At 34.0% G+C, this 16,328-nt stretch overlaps 1 protein-coding gene across 1 annotated transcript; it reads left to right on the top strand.

The window, feature by feature from the left end:
- Positions 1–4,847: 4,847 nt before the first annotated feature.
- Positions 4,848–7,024, top strand: LOC147408263 (protein HAIKU1-like). Its single transcript, XM_086437178.1, has one exon. The coding sequence runs from the start codon at positions 5,584–5,586 to the stop codon at positions 6,493–6,495; it is 912 nt and encodes a 303-aa protein (XP_086293304.1). The 5' UTR covers positions 4,848–5,583; the 3' UTR covers positions 6,496–7,024.
- The last annotated feature ends 9,304 nt before the right edge of the window (positions 7,025–16,328 follow it).

Raw genomic sequence — 16,328 nt, 5'->3', positions numbered from 1 at the left:
TTTTGCCTGTATATCTTCTACAAATTTTAATTTTAAGATTTCAAGTTGTGAAGCCCGCATGAATTATTATATTGGCAATCGATCACCACAATCTTCTAGATTTCATGAAAATACTTATGATTAATTTTATTAATATTTTTTAGACTTCAAGTTTGATTTATGGTGTTGAAAAATGACGACTACCGAATATCCAATTTTAAATTAAAATTTAATGGTGAAAAATAACTTCTTTTAAAAAGTTGATAGAATTTCATCCTCTGCATGTTTTTGAATGCCACAAAGTGATCTAATCAAGAAATTTCGTTTTTTTTTTTACTATGGGTAAAAAAGAATTTTTTTTCATTTGTTTACATCACCTATGCCATATGTCAAAATCGTGTTAGTTTGCCATCAAATTTGCTCACAACACTTTGAGCAAAAATTCACTTACGAAGAACTACATGTAAAGTTAGGTCTATACTTCATAGTTATCAATATTTCATTTTATCAAATATAGACTACCAAAATCAGTGCGGTTGACCTGAATTAGTTAAAGGAATTATAAGATAGACCATTAAATTAGAGACCTCAACTTTTACTTATTAAACTCCAATTAAAATAAAAAAGTGAATGATTGAGAATAAATAAAAGTTGGGGTGCCAATAGAATCTCTCTCTCTCTCTCTCTCTCTCTCTCTCTCTCTTTCTTCTCTTCTTAGAATTCTAGTAGTTCAGATCTATCATATTATTTAATGAAACAAGTATAAGCTTTAACATATACGAGCTTCGATCGAGGTAGAATGTTACATCCCAATAACACTTCTTACTAAAGGTATTTTAGGGTGAATCACGATTTATTGAGCTGAAAATAAGTTATTTACGATTCCAGGTTACTTTTCATTTTAATTACAAAAACATGAACAATCATATTTTTGTTAAAATAAAATTCAAAAGGAACTGACTATTTTCACAGGTTAAAGATGACAATTTCATAGGTTTAAAATGAAATTGTCATTTTAATTATCACTATAAAAACCTTCAAATTCGTTACCACTCACTTTTTAATAATTAAAATGAACAGTGAGCCGAAATTGTAAATTTATCAAAAGTTAATCACTTTTTTGTAAATCTTTTTTTTTTTTTTTTCTACTTTTTTTAATAGAATTCTGGAGAAGAAATTTGACTGTCCGTCTTTGTTTCTTATTATAATTTCTCATTATTGATGTGAAATGTTAGGCTAGCATTGAAAAAATGTGGGATATGTTTAATTAGGCATGAAAAATGTTATTGTTTATGAAACTTGGAATTGGCTTGAGAAAATGAATTCTACCACTTGTGAAAATATCTAAAAGATAGTTGGTTTTCATCATAGTTGAAAACTAATCTATTCGACTTGAAACTTGGCGAGTTGACTTGACTTGACTCAATTTTGAGTTGATTTGATTTTAAAATTCAATGACACAAACTCATTGAGTCAACTCATTCATTTCAACTTTAAAAAAGGACGAAGTAAGGTAAAAAATTTTATCAAGTTATTTGGCTAAATATAATATTTTTGTGGAAGATGACAACAATTATTTTATTTATTTTAAATATTAAAAATTATTTGTAAATATTTATAAATTTTATGTATTTTTTGTTTGACTCATTGAAGACTCAACTTGCAAGTCCTCAATTTGATTAAACTCATCCTAGTCGAATTTTACAACTGTGAAGTGTGAACTTCATTTATTCCTTGATCTGTACTTCTCTTCATACGTCATCTGTATGGTGGACACTCTGTGTCCAACGTCGTCGGACTGCAGAAAAGTCCAAAACCATTACGCACTATTTTAAAAGGGACCCACCAAATTCTCTTGTGGTGCATGTCTCTGTAAATCGCCTACAATATGAGATAAGTTTTTTCGTCTTAATCTAAATGAGCATAGATCCCATACTATTAGGAGTTGGACTACAACCTGACTCCTGTTCTCCTTCTTCTACTATGTACACACCAATAGTTATAACCTTGTATTTATCATAGGTCTATCAATGGATCGGGTCGATTTGATAACAATTCAATAGAGATTCATCTATAAACTTCAAATCCAAGTCTTATCAGATCCGGCTTTAATGGGTTCACCATTAGGGTCCAAATCGTCAATAATAATTAAATCGTGTCAAATCGATTTAATATATAAAATTTAAAACCTTTTTATATGTTTAAACAAAGTATATAATATAAATTTTCCACATTTTATCTAATTTCAACATGGTTAGTCCAAAACCAATCCAATAAGATATCCTATCAAAATCTTATTGGGTTGTATCCTTATTAGAATTCAAATCCTCGTTCTAGACCATGGTTTTTAAACTCGTCTGAGATCGAGACGTATCATCCGATTTAACTCGATATCAGAACTGAACGAGACCAACGTACAAAATCATTTTTTGACCGAGATTTGTGAGTCACAGTGCAATTTATTGATTTATCTCACGAGACGTCTCAAACGTATCGAAAAACTCATCTGAGACGACTCGATATCGGAACTGAATGAGACGAGATGAAATACCAAGTTTAAAAACCATGTTCTAGACCCAAAGTTATTGAATCAGAATGGGTTGGATTTCGGATCCGATCGGATCCATTTACAGCCTTTAATATTTGAGCTCTTTTGTATTTTATGAAAAGGCCCAAGGAAAAATTGAAGCCCATGATATAAGGTACTGATCTTCAATTATATCAACTACAGTGGGTCAAATATTTATGAACCGTACGCTGGAAGAACAGGTCGTGAAAAGGAGTTGAGTCAAGTTTGCAACCCAGCCCTTAAAGCAGTGGATTATTTATTTTCTTTAATAATTCCGTTTTTAATGAGTGAGTGGGACATACCCAACCGTATTTTTTTTGTTTAATTTTTTTAGATACTCTTTATTTTCGAATGACATACCCCTTGACCTCATTCAACCCTAAGACTAATGTAGTATAATAACTTAAATGCCCTTGTTTCACCATTACATTTGTTGTTTCTCCCAAAAGTTTGATTTCTTCAACCAAGGTTCAGCTACGATTTTTTTTTTTCCGTAACAGGCAAACTATAGTCTACCATCTGTTTAATGAAGGGCCTCAAACGATTTTAGGTTAAAAAAGTAAAAATAAAATAATAATAATCATCGAGCATATGATTGAGATTGAAAGATGTTTAAGGGAAGAGTCATGATAAATCAACATGTTAAAGATACATGGTATGTATGGGATGACATACGAGGCAAGGACACAGAATCATGGATCTTTTTCTTCGGGATACATAAGGAAAAAAGTCTATGATTATGTGCCCTTTCCACGTCATTTGTGGATAGACCACGTATTTTTTAACGAGTTGATTTATCATTAGCCTTAAATCTATAAAAGAATGTATTCCGTATGATGTTGTGTTAGAACTCTAAAACATATATTTTTCCTCACATTTTATCCAAATGTTTGACGTTGTGCATTAAACATTAGTTGAGATTAGACACATTCCTTGATGTTTGGTGAATATTTGAGATGTCCATATATTTCCAAACTAATATCATATACTCTCGACTTTTAAAAAATTGAAGTCGATGCCGTAATCTTCGTCATGTAGTAAAAAATCCTTGTTTTTTCTTTGCAAAATTAGTCATCTTAAATACTTTGGATTTGAAAAATCTCCCTTCATTTTCAATCTATAAGATTCTACCTATTTCTATTTGTAAATCTCAAGAACAAATGAGGATTTTTTAGAAGTAGAAGATTATTGAATTTTGAATTGAAAAAGTAATTATTTTTTTATGGGGTCAACAAGGGGATTCGAAATGAAGATGAAAGTATTTAAATCATTTTCCATTAGCCTATTAGAGAATATCAAGGACAAGGGGGTGTGTCATCAATTTGAAAAATACATGAAGTATATCAAATATTCACCAAATGTGATGAGAAATGTTCAAGTCACTCGAAAATTTACTAGTGGAACAATAACCACTCTAAATCAAGTACACAATTATAGGGTCTAGTGACTTTGTATACTCTGTGCCTGACAATTTAAGATGAGAAAATAAAAAAAATACAATTTTCAGAATAAATGGGTGATTTAGGTATATCCCTTCATGTTCAGTGAATATTTGACTTATGCCATGTGTTTTCAACTAATGACATATCTGTTGGGCTCCGTCTTCTCCAATAGACAAATGAAAATAATCTAAATGCCCTCCTATTCAACTTGCAACTAGAAATCTAGGATTTTTATTTTCAGAATGAGTCATCTTTAGCTTCTTGAGTAAAATGTTTTTACTATAGTCATTAACCTTGTGACTAATCTATTTCAACTTTCATTTTTTAAATAATCCTCTTCAACTTAAAAATTCTATCTATTTTCAAAACATGAAGGGTATGTTTAAATCACCCCCAAAACTTTGGGGGTGAGGATGTGGATTGCCCCAATCTCCTCTCTTGGCTCTACACCTATTTTTGTATAGTTTTTTACAATTCTCTTCAATCTTAAAATCTTTCTCCTTCAAGTTGCAACCTCAAGTGTAACGTAGAATTTTTGAAAAAACAAAAAGATGATGGAATTTTTGCTCAAAAAATCAAGAAACTTACAAAAAAAATTTGAAAAAATGGGTTGAATTAGTTAAAAATAATTTACCACTGTGGCTCAAGAGTTTGAAGAACGATTTTTTTTTTTTTTTTTTTGAGAGAAATCAGAGGTTTGGGTTAAAAATCGACAATGAGGGTATTTAAGACATTCTATGATAGACTTTGAAATTAGAATGAGGTCAAGGGGTAGTATTCAGTTTGATAATTACACATAGGGATATCTAAAATATTCTGCTCTCTCTCTCTCTACGGTTGTCTGGGTGTAGACGAGAGGGAGACGCAACACGTAAGCGCTTCGTCATTTGGCTAACTAACAGCAATAAGTCTCCCACTTAAGAGTTTGACAGCAGCGCACATTAGTGTCACCTATTCAAACTAGGGTTTCGTCTTTCGGTCTCATTCTCCAAAACCCAACGAAAACGTCTCTCAGTCCCAAAAAGTCAACCAAACATTTCCTCTCTCTTTCAGCTGGACTGTGTGGAAGGAGAGAAAACCTATGCTTTAGGTTTGAATCTAGTGTTCGAGCTCGATTTTCTACTTTTTTCGATCTCTGAAGTAACAAAGAGAGTCGGATGATCTGCAGATTGGCGTGATTTATTGATTTCTTGATCGTTCTGTTATCTTTCACCAGTTTGAGCTTCGGATTCGTTAAAGATTGAGGTTTGATTAGCTCTATGGTTCGGAGGTAACCCTGGAAAGAACTCGGTACGATTTCTGATCTTAGTTTTATCTTTTCTGGAGATCGATTACGGTATCTATGGTGGATTTGATCAGTTCTAGTTTAGTTCTTTTGTCAGATTTCGAAGTTTAGGGTTTCCTTTCATGCTGGAAATGCTGTGAGTTTATTAAATTAATTTGTGGTTCAAGAAAAGTTTAGTTTTTTAGGGTTTATTTTGACTCCAGAAAAAATGGTGATAATTTTGGATTGATTTCTGGTTCAAAAGAATAAAAAGAAGAAAAGGATTGGTTTTTTGTTGTGGGAGGAAGTTTTGGTGGTGATTGATTTACATGGATAACTCGAATTTTCTTCGAAATAGACAAAATGAACATTTGGGGATTAATAAGATGGGGAAGAATATCAAGAAGAGTCCTTTGCACCAACCGAATTTCGGAAATACTGATAAACAACAACCACCGCAACCCCATGTTTACAATATCAGCAAGACTGATTTTCGGAACATCGTCCAACAGTTAACGGGTTCACCCTCTCAAAACCATCCTCCTCCTCGACCACCCCACAACCCACCCAAACCACCAAGTATGCGGTTACAGAAGATTCGTCCACCTCCTTTGACACCAATTACGCGACCACCCCATATCCCTTCTCACTCTGTGCCCGCTCCTCCCTTCAACAATAACAACAACAACTTCATTAGACCCGCTCCAATTGGTCAACAACGACAACCTGTTTCGCCCTTGCCACCTTATAACCCCGGGAACTCAATTTGGGCCAACACAGCTGAGTCCCCCACTTCGGTTTACATGCGTTATCTTCAGAACTCGATGATCAACCCGAGTCCTAGACAACCTCAACCTCAACCTCAACCTCAACCACCGTTTCAAACTCAAGCCCAAGTTCATGGCCAACCACCCATGTCAGGTTTACTTCGTACCCCTCCTATGCCTCTTCCCGCTTTCCCTTCTCCACGAGGGAATGGTCCTGCTCTTTTGCCCTCTCCAACTTCTCAGTATGGTTTGCAATCCCCAAGTTCTTTCTTGAATCTCTCGCCGCGGTCTCCTTATCCTTTGCTTTCACCTGGGTTTCAATACCCTCCTTTGACACCCAGCTTTTTTTCACCCTTATCTCAGTCAGGGATTTTGGGTCCTGGGCCACAAACTCCACTTTCTCCAGGCATTTTGTTTCCATCCTCCCCTTCAGGATTTTTCCCTTTTTCAAGTCCCAGGTGGAGAGATCAATAGTCTTACTCTTTAAGGGACTCAAAAGCTTTTATGTTGACTTATCTTCTTCTGAAGGGAGCTTTCATCTGTGGAAAAGCATAAGAGATCCTTTGAAAAAATATTCTATCCTTCTTTTCTTTCTTTAATTTGTTTAGTTACTTCTACTACTTGTTTTGAAGTATGGACCTTGTAACGGTTGAATTATGTTCTGCTTTCGTGGGAAAGCGTTTGTGATTATTTGAAAAGTATCGCTTCAAGCAAGCTGATGATGGAGATCAGACACCTCAGCTTGGACAGACTGTAACAAGATAGGAGGTAGGGCCACAGACATCTGTACTTAGTGTTGTAGATTATCAAGTGGATGGGTTCATGTAATTCTGTCAATTATGTCTTGTTTGTTTGGATGTTTACAATTCTTTCTTTAATAGCTCAACTCATGGAAGGAGATCTTGAACTGTTTATAATATGATCCCTGTTTTATTTTCAGAATGAAAAATTCTGTTGTCTCAACATCTCAATTTTAACTCAGAAAGCAGAAGGTTTTTGTGCATCTCTATTGTTGTTTGTAGTTTGCAATTAACTGTGTCATTGTCTAATAACTTGATTTGAAGCAGCAGTTGCCAGATACTAAAAAATTATTTTGCTTCTAAAAGTTTGAGCTGGAAATTCTTGTGCAGAAAATTCTACTAATATGAGCATATAAAATGACTGAGTGTAGACCTACAGTTATGCCTATATGAATCATGTATCCAGCATGAATTTCTATCTATAAATGAGAATATCTTGGTATTTAGAGTGATTTAGCATACTCGTGTTGGTGATGTAATTGTCAGGCAGCATCGAATAAATAATCTCTCATATTAAGTAATTAGAGTGGCAACGCTGTTGCACATTGTTGATTTTGAAATCATTTGCCTCGAGGGCAATTTTATCGATTACTTTATATTTATTACCTTATTGGTGTATATTACCAGCTTAAACCAAAATTATTGTCGTTGCATCAGTTGGACAATTATTTCTTACGCTTTATTCAAAGAAATTTCTTACTTTTCTACTGGAAGTGCCCTTATATGCACTCGTATTGTTTTTCAACATAGTATCTTACTCACCATTTGTAGAAAACACTTATTCTAAATTTGTTGTATGTTAATGCCTCTAGTAAATGAAGGAGTTGAGCACTTTTCATTACCTTTTCAAGGTTGATGTGAAGTCTGTTAATCAATTGTTCATTACTTGTCTACCTGTGAAATCTAGTTATTTGTTTGATTCCTTTTTAATATCCCAATATACTTTCTTAGGTCATTTTTTTTTCCTTCTTGGAGGGTGGGTAGTGATTAGGTCTCTTTTTTATGCTTTAGAATGGACTTGGATCATAATTACTTTGGCCATGAGGTCTGAGGTTTGGAAAGAGAGAATCAACGCGTCTTGGAAAAAGTTGACCACTCTCTTAAGATCATCAATTCTATTTTGGGGTCCTCTTACCCCTATTGCGAAGAGAGTCAAGGTATTCCCCTTCTCTAGGGGATGATTTAGGGGACCTATACTTATTCCTGATCGGCCATTGTATCGAATCCCTTTTCCCACCTGAGAGGAGGAGTACTGAAGAAGCTTGAATTTGCTCTTACCCCACCCTTATCCATAGTCTTTATCGGAAAGGCAGTTATCCCGTCTCGCTTTAGATAAGGTCTCTAACCAATATTACAGGAAGGGGACGGTTTAAGACCGCAGGAAATCGAATTTATTTGTATAGCCTTTCACCTTTGAATGTTGAGCGTTGTAGAGTTGTTCTCCACCAGCTCGAAAAAGGGGGTGACTATTCTTCAAAGACTTCCTCTTTAGATGGGATTGAGTTTATAAAATTAGAGACTTGTACCCTCTTTAGGAGACCATCATTTCAATTTTGGGTACTTCCTTTTTTCGGTGAAACTTTGTCAAGGTATTAAAAGGAGTATTATTCGAAAACGTCCTCTTTAGATGTGATTGAGTTTGTAAAATTAGAGACTAGATGGGGCATATGTGTCCTCATCACATGGTGTTTGATTGTTGTCTTTAATTTTTTTTGCTTGCTTTGCAGTGGGTTGGTCATCTTGCCCCCTTTGCTATAAATATATAATGTTTATGGTGCAGGATGGAGAGGGAACAAAATGAAATTGGGGAGCTGGGAATCTAGTATGGATTTGGGTTAAAGAGTTGGGCTACAATAAGGTTACCCTAAAGGTTTAGGGTAAACAAGAAAGTGTTTGGGTTACTAAGACCATGGTTAATTAAACATGAAAATAAGCCAAAAAACATAAAAATAAGTTCAAAATAAAAGCATAAAAAACTCTACACCTCATACTTTGATGTTCCCGCCATTTACTTATCCAAAAGAAAATCCTCTAGAAATTAATATCCTTGTTGGCTAAATTTTTTCGATTTTGAAAGTTAGAGCAGAAGAATAATAGAAGAAGAATTCTCAAGCGTCAATGAGGGCTTGTTTGAGTGAATGAACATAAATGCCCTTACAAAGGAAAAACCAAAAAACTAAACATAATATAACATATTTCAATGCTCCCTCTCAAGTTGGAGCAAATATATCAACTAAACCCAGCTTGACAAGATGTGAGTTAGTAATAGAAGGACCAACAAACTTCATAAGCATGTCACCAAGTTGATCTGAAAGTGAACATCAACCTTTATATGCTTGGTTCTCTTGTAAATGATAGAGTCAGAAGCAAACATAATTGCTAACTTATTGTTGCAAAATAGTGAGGGGAAATCAGAAATAGGAAATCCTAGTTCCGTCAGGAAATATTGAAACCAAATAAGCTCACATGTACTAAGGACCATAGCTTGATACTCAGCTTCAGCGGAAGAGCATGAAATCACACTCTGTTATTTACTTTTCTACTGTATTAGGTTGCCATCATAGAAAGTACATAAACTAGAAGTAGATCTCCTATTCATAAAAGAACCAGCATAATCAACATAAGTGAAACAAGACAAATGAGGTTAAGCAGTGGATAAATAAAAGAGCCCAAGACCTAGATGTGACTTCAAGTAACGAAGAATACGATAAAAAACATCAAGATAAGAAGAGCACGGAGCATTCATAAATTGACTGATCACACTTATCGTGAATGTCAAATCTGGTCTAGTGTTAGTCAGATAAATTAGATAAGAAGGATCATATAATAGATCATCAGATTCAGCATGAAGGTAATGATTCTGATCCATAGGAAAAGAAGTAGGACGACAACCAAGCATACCCGTGTCATGAAAAAGATTCAATGTGTATTTGCGCTGAGATAGCGAAATACCAAGGCGAGAACAGACACTTCTATCTCCAAGAAGTACTTAAGAGGGCCTAAGTACTTTGTTTCAAAAACACGACCCAATATCATCTTTACCCTCTTAAGCCAGTGGGCTTCATTTCCAGTCAAGATAATATCATACACATAAATCAAAATAATAACACAATAACCATCTAATCCTTGACGAACAAAACATCTATGATCTAAATGACATTTGGAGAACTCCATAGAAAAAATGATATCAGAAAAGCGTTGAAACCAGGCTTGTGGAGATTACTTCAGGCCATATAGAGATTTGAGAAGATGACATGCCTTCTTACAATACTCTCCTGAAGAAAAAATTCAGGAGGGGGTTCCATATAGATAACTTCTGCCAGATCACCATTTAGAAATATATTCTTCACATCAAGTTGATGAAGAGGTCATGAGTGATATGCCGCTAAAGAGATAATATGAGTTGTGTTAGGGGATTATTCAAGATCTATAAATTGAGGCTTTGCTCTAGAAGAGGAAACCATTTGTAAAAAATATTCTTGTTTCCAACACCCTCTTTGACAAAAGTGGCAGATTCATACTCAGTTGCATTTAGCTCATAGAGAAGACAAAAACATGAATCACAGCTAAATTTGATGCATGTTAGATTATTAATTTCTGTTGGTGTAGAAAAAATAAAAAGTAAAAGAATAAGCAGACTGATATTTGTGGTTAATTTTATTTGGTCGTAAGGATTTGCATCGGTTGTATGAACAGTTAGTTTAGGAAGGCCAGTAATCAGTACAATTTGAATAAATCAAGTCAAATCTATTTATGGGGAAAGATTTGTGTTGAATGATAATATTTATTTTAAATATTTAGCTTTGGTGAAGTCCTCACTGGAAAAATTTGGAGTTTGAGTGCTGATATGAAAGGTGATTTGATTAAAGTGTCTTATTCTTTCATGCGGTAGAGAGATTTTGGGTTCTTGGATGTGAATGGCTCTTTAGTTTAACAGATGGCATCAGATGACATAAAGCCCCTGTTTTCCCTGATTTTTAGCTACATGATTTGAAGAGGATGGTTATGTCTAGCTAGCTTGTAAGCCATATGTATGTAAGATGTGTTGGTAAACCCTAAAACTACATTTGCTAGTACTTAGATATAGGAACAGTCAGCTATATGGTGCTACATGAGGCATGCGTTGTGATTCAAGCCAGATTTTTTTTTCTTTTTTCTCTTCTTTTCTGATTAGTATAAGATTTACTAACAGAAGGAAGAAGAAAAGATGGTTGAGGACCAAAAAAAAAAAAAAAAACCTAGAATCAGAAGAAGAGTAAATAACAAAAAATCCACTGGAGACCACAAATCAAAGATAAAACCATATCTGTTGAAGACTAGTAAACTTGTTTGTGTAGACTACTTTGTGTGGATGAACTAAGGATTTCTGTTTTAAATTGGGTTGATAATAAGTGTTTGAGTTGTTGCTTTCAGGTTTTCTGTGTTAAAAAGGATGGTGTAACCCTAATTTTTGTGGTGGGGTGATGTTTATTAAGGTATGAACACGAAGAAATATTTTATGAGCCGTGATTTTCTGACTTGAAAATTTTCACTCGATCGAGTGGTAAGGGCATAGAACCATGGATCTTTTTCTTCGGGATACATGAGGAAAAAAGATCTAGAGTGAAAATTTCTGAGTCATAAAATCGTTAGTGATATTTAATGGTATTCTTTTCGAAGCTTAAAATGGTAGAAAAGGGTATTTGGGTTTTAGGATTGGATTTAGCCTAGAAAATAAAGATGAATGTCTCCATTTAACTTCCTTTTACAGTCTTATCATGCTAAGAGAGAACTTGTGAATAGCAGAATAAATTATTCATTCACTTGTATTCCGTTCCATACACATTTCCAGATACTAATGGTGCATCGGATGCTTGTTAGAGAGAGTCCTGATGTGATAATAAAAATTTGGTGTGGCAATATACATCCTCTGTTAGACATAATGAATGATGCGTGAGATGGTTTTGGCTAGTATAAAAGTAAATGGAGAGGACACGAATGAGTTTTAGTTGCAATTGGTTTACATTAAGGATCTATTATGATCCGTACTTATTTTATCCAATTATAGATGAAGTAACCGCTCATATTTAAGAGTTCTTACCTAGACCATATTATTTTATAGATGATGTATTAGTTGATGAGACTAAAAAAGGGAGTTGAAGCTCAACTGGAACCATGGAGCGTGGTGTTGAAGTTCCAAGGGATTTAGAATAAGTATGAAGTTTGATCAAATATGTGGAGCGTAAATTTTGTCTCAATATCCATCAAGAGAAATGTCCTGTAAAAATTGATGGTTTAGGAATATGGAGAGATTGTGGAAGATGTTTACTTGTAAAATCAGATAGGGATGTTAGAGTGGAGGTGTGCTTACAGAGTGTTGTGATCCATGCATATCAATCAAGTAAAAAAGGGTATATTTTATAAGTTGATGGTAACACGAGCTATTTTAATAATTATAATTATTATACTATCAACCAATGATATTATTGACTATAATTCTATAATTTTTCGATTATAATCTTTACTATTATAACGAGAGGAGGCAAAATAGAAGTGGTTTGACACCAACATTATTTGGATTCAATAAATGCCCCAGCCTTTACAGTTGAATTTAATACAATCAGGGTCATTTTGTCAAAAATCAATGAAATTGCAAGTCCACCACCCTAATCACCTTGATTACTTTTTTAACTTTACTATATTATCGTCAAAATTCTTTTAATTAATATTTTAAATTATAAATAGGCTCTTAAGATGCATGTGCACATGCCACATTCCAGTTTAATATAATGTCATTGCCATGTTCAAACCATTGTCTTTGTTTACAATTCCTAGCGTGTTAAATAAGATTCTTTAAGCAAATCTCAAATTTTAGAATAAAGATGATTATCATCTGTCAAACTTTTCTTTATTTGTGGAGAGAAAGACCCCCAAATTGCAGTTTCTATGTCTTCAAAGGAAGTGGTGAAGGAAAAGCCTATTTCCCCTTTCATCTTGGCCTTCTCTAATATACTAATGAAAAATGGATTTTCGTGTGTGCGCGTGTGTTGGGGTGAGTGCATGGGTGTGTGTCAGTGTAAGTATGGTTTGGCTGTGATCAACCTGACCTAATTAATTTGTTTGGGTTGGATAATTTTAGACTATTTAAAATTATTTCAATAAAAATCATCTCCAACTTATCAAGATCTCATCTTTGTTGATTTTTATTAAAAGAGGCCTTGGCCACTATACCCAGCACCATTGTTATAAAAATAAAATACCTTGAAAAATATAAAATATAACTTATAAAATAATATATCATTCAGATTTAGAAATTGATCCATATCTAACTTGAATTTGACTTAGGTCAAGGGACATCAACCCATATCTGACCCATTTTTTAATTCTGATATATTTGGAAGGATTTGAACCTGCGACATTAGGATTTATATTTAGGAAAAAATCCAACCCATTTTATGCCACACCAACCAGCAACTAGATCATGGTAGAGATCTTGTTTAGCGGTCGCTTCCCTTGTTAAAAAGCGAAATCACTTCTAGAAAACTGGTTGGGGATCACATGGCAAGGCCCAACCAATAAAAGCTTAAAGGGGACAAGGATCACATGGCAAGCCCCAACCAATAAAAGCTTAAAGGGGACAAAGGATAAAATTGACCCTCATCCTTAACTTAATGGAACGATGATTGAAAATCCACTATACATGATTTAGGTGATCAGTCCTGCTGTCACTTACTAAAGAGAACTTTCTACACAAGGAACTTCTTATCTGTTATATATATATGATTGAAATGTTTACTTGGTGTCGTTAGAAAGGTTTGATCTCTGAATCTTTTTGAGTTGTGCTTGGGGGTGACACAAAGGGGTACACGGGTGTCATAATGACGTGATGGTGTGTACCTAACCGTAGATGTTTTTCCACGAGATATTGTTTGTGCTAGGGGTGCAACTTGGTTCGATTCGGTATAAGGTCAAATTGGAATCGAACCGACATAAGTCAATTCTACTAAATAAGAATCAGAACCGAACCAAATTCCATTGGAACGAAACCAACCCAAACTGAATTAAAGTCGGTTTGGTTCGGTTCGATTCCATGGATTGCAAATATTTTATAAATTATAAGTAATATTTTTTAATTAAAAAATAAACATAAAATTTCATATAATAAATAACAAATCTATCTATAAAAAATCATTAGTTTATCCATAAAAGATAACTAATCTATGTACTAATTCTTAAAATAATTCTTAATAATTATTATATATAAATATATTTATTTATTGCATAGGGATTCAGTTCTATACAAGTTTGATATGAGAATCGAACCAAATTGATCGATTCTCCATTTTCGTAATCTGGAACCGAATCGCAACTTATTCCAAACCGATCTAAATCACCTCATAACTATTGGTTTGGTTTGATTCTCGGTTTGAACCGGATCAAGTTGCATTCCTAATTTGTACTGTTGTGTCATTCATTTTATCTCTTTTGTGTGATATTGTTTGTACTTCCTCTTTAGTCCTACATGAAAAAAAAGAAAAGTGGGAACCTCCTAATAAGCACCCATATGCTTTAACATTGTTAGACCTATTCCAAAAAGCCACACGGGCACGCACACACACAAGCCATGTTGGATTGGGTTGGACACGACCACAGGGCTTCGGATCAATAACGGTGTCTCAAAATATAATATAATATTCACGAAAGGATGGAGTCGTAAAAATCAACCCAACCCAATTATTAAGATGGCTGAATGAGATGGAATGGCTGTAGAATAGAGGACAACAAGCTAGTGCTAAAAAACGACACCATATGTATTTTAAAAATACATTTGTGTCAACATCCACATTAAATACCAACTAATCGATCTGTACCATTCACATGAGGGCCATCTCTACGACTCTGTAATTGCAACTTGCAGTACCAAACAGAAAGGGTCTATGTATAGTCTCTTTCACATGCCCTGTCCTGTACCCGACGGGGTTATGTAGTTACAGAACTCTACCCTACATCTCTTCTACAAAATAAAAAAAATAAAAAATGTGGAAACTATTTCTATTCCATTGACCCATGAAATGTTTTACCACCAATCAATCAGATTAATTGTCTTAGAATCTCTAATCAAGTTAATTATAAATCTCCATAGTCCTTGTCTACTACATCAATCCTTACTTTGGGTACACTGTTGCATCCATCCATCCATGTAGTATAACTCTTTAAAATGCAAAGAATTAATCGAAAGACAAATTTTCTTATGTTCTATATCTATTCCAAAATCAATTTTCTAACAAGAAAATTATATCATACATACATTATTTAAAGGTGAAATGAGAGAAGATATGTATATATATATATATAAATTTTAAGGGTAAATTACACTTTGACCACTTATAATTTGGCATAATTTCATTTTAATCCCCTAATTACTTACCTTATATATATGATGGATTCACTTACCCCTTCCGTCAATTTAATTGTTAAATTCTTTTTATCAAGATCATTTTACCCCTTTTAAAATGTTATTCTTTTATATAAATAAAAATATGCCAGTGAAAAAATGAGTTCAATGAATGTCTAGATGGACATATTTTAATTATTATTTTTTCTAATAAAAATAATGTAAAGAAGGTAAATTTTAATGTTATTAGTGAAAGGAGAGGTAAGTGTAATTATCAAAATGTTAGGAGGTCAAAATGAAATTATGCCAAATTATAAGGCATCAAAGTGTAAATTACCCTATTTTTAAAGATGGGAGCATTAGTTGAAAAAAAAATTTTCACTAATTGGATGGTTATTAAGTTGCTCCAAAAGTTAGGGGTAATTGAAAGAAAATCAATCCTACGTTAGGATTCATTAAAGCAGTTTTCCCCAAATAGAAAATTTTTTCTCTCTTTCATATGCCTTAATTTTCTATAAATACGAAAGAAAAAAAAAAAAATTGGGTCACTTTCATACGCTCGCTTGAGATAAGTCCATACATGGACCGACAAGAAGGTAAAAATCCTGTACCCATGGAGTTGTCTAATTACACAACTCCACATGTCTTATACAACAACGTGGCACCCTTTTCTACTTCATTGATCCAGATAGATTATCTTTCATAATGAGGCTTGGATCAATCTAGAAAATTTTGCCATAAGCCCATGATAAGTACTAGGTAGTAGACTTTATATCAACGGTTAGAATCACTAATCAGGAAATTTGATCTTCTTAGAGTCCAGACCACACGAAAGGGTAAGGTGACAAGTACTGAGAAGTGGGTCTATTAGACACTGTGTGCCACGTAGCACACAAAGAGTGGGTAAGTGGTTTAGGATTATTGAAAGAGAACCGCTATAGCCACACCAACTTTGTCTGAGACCTTTACCGACTGTATGCATTTCTTTTACATGAGAAATGATGTGGCATTAGCACAAGTTAGTGTGTCAATAGCAGCTCTCTATTAAGAGGTGGTGGTAGCTAGCAAGAAGTCAAGCAGTAGTGCTGCGTTTGGATAGAGCTTCTTGATGATTTCTTTTATTGCGGGAAGTT

Source organism: Akebia trifoliata, chromosome 3 (assembly GCF_017979445.1).
Source record: "Akebia trifoliata isolate Shusen 1 chromosome 3, ASM1797944v1, whole genome shotgun sequence".
Classification (NCBI taxonomy): Eukaryota; Viridiplantae; Streptophyta; class Magnoliopsida; order Ranunculales; family Lardizabalaceae; genus Akebia; species Akebia trifoliata.
This window is presented reverse-complemented; position numbering and strand designations above follow the sequence as displayed.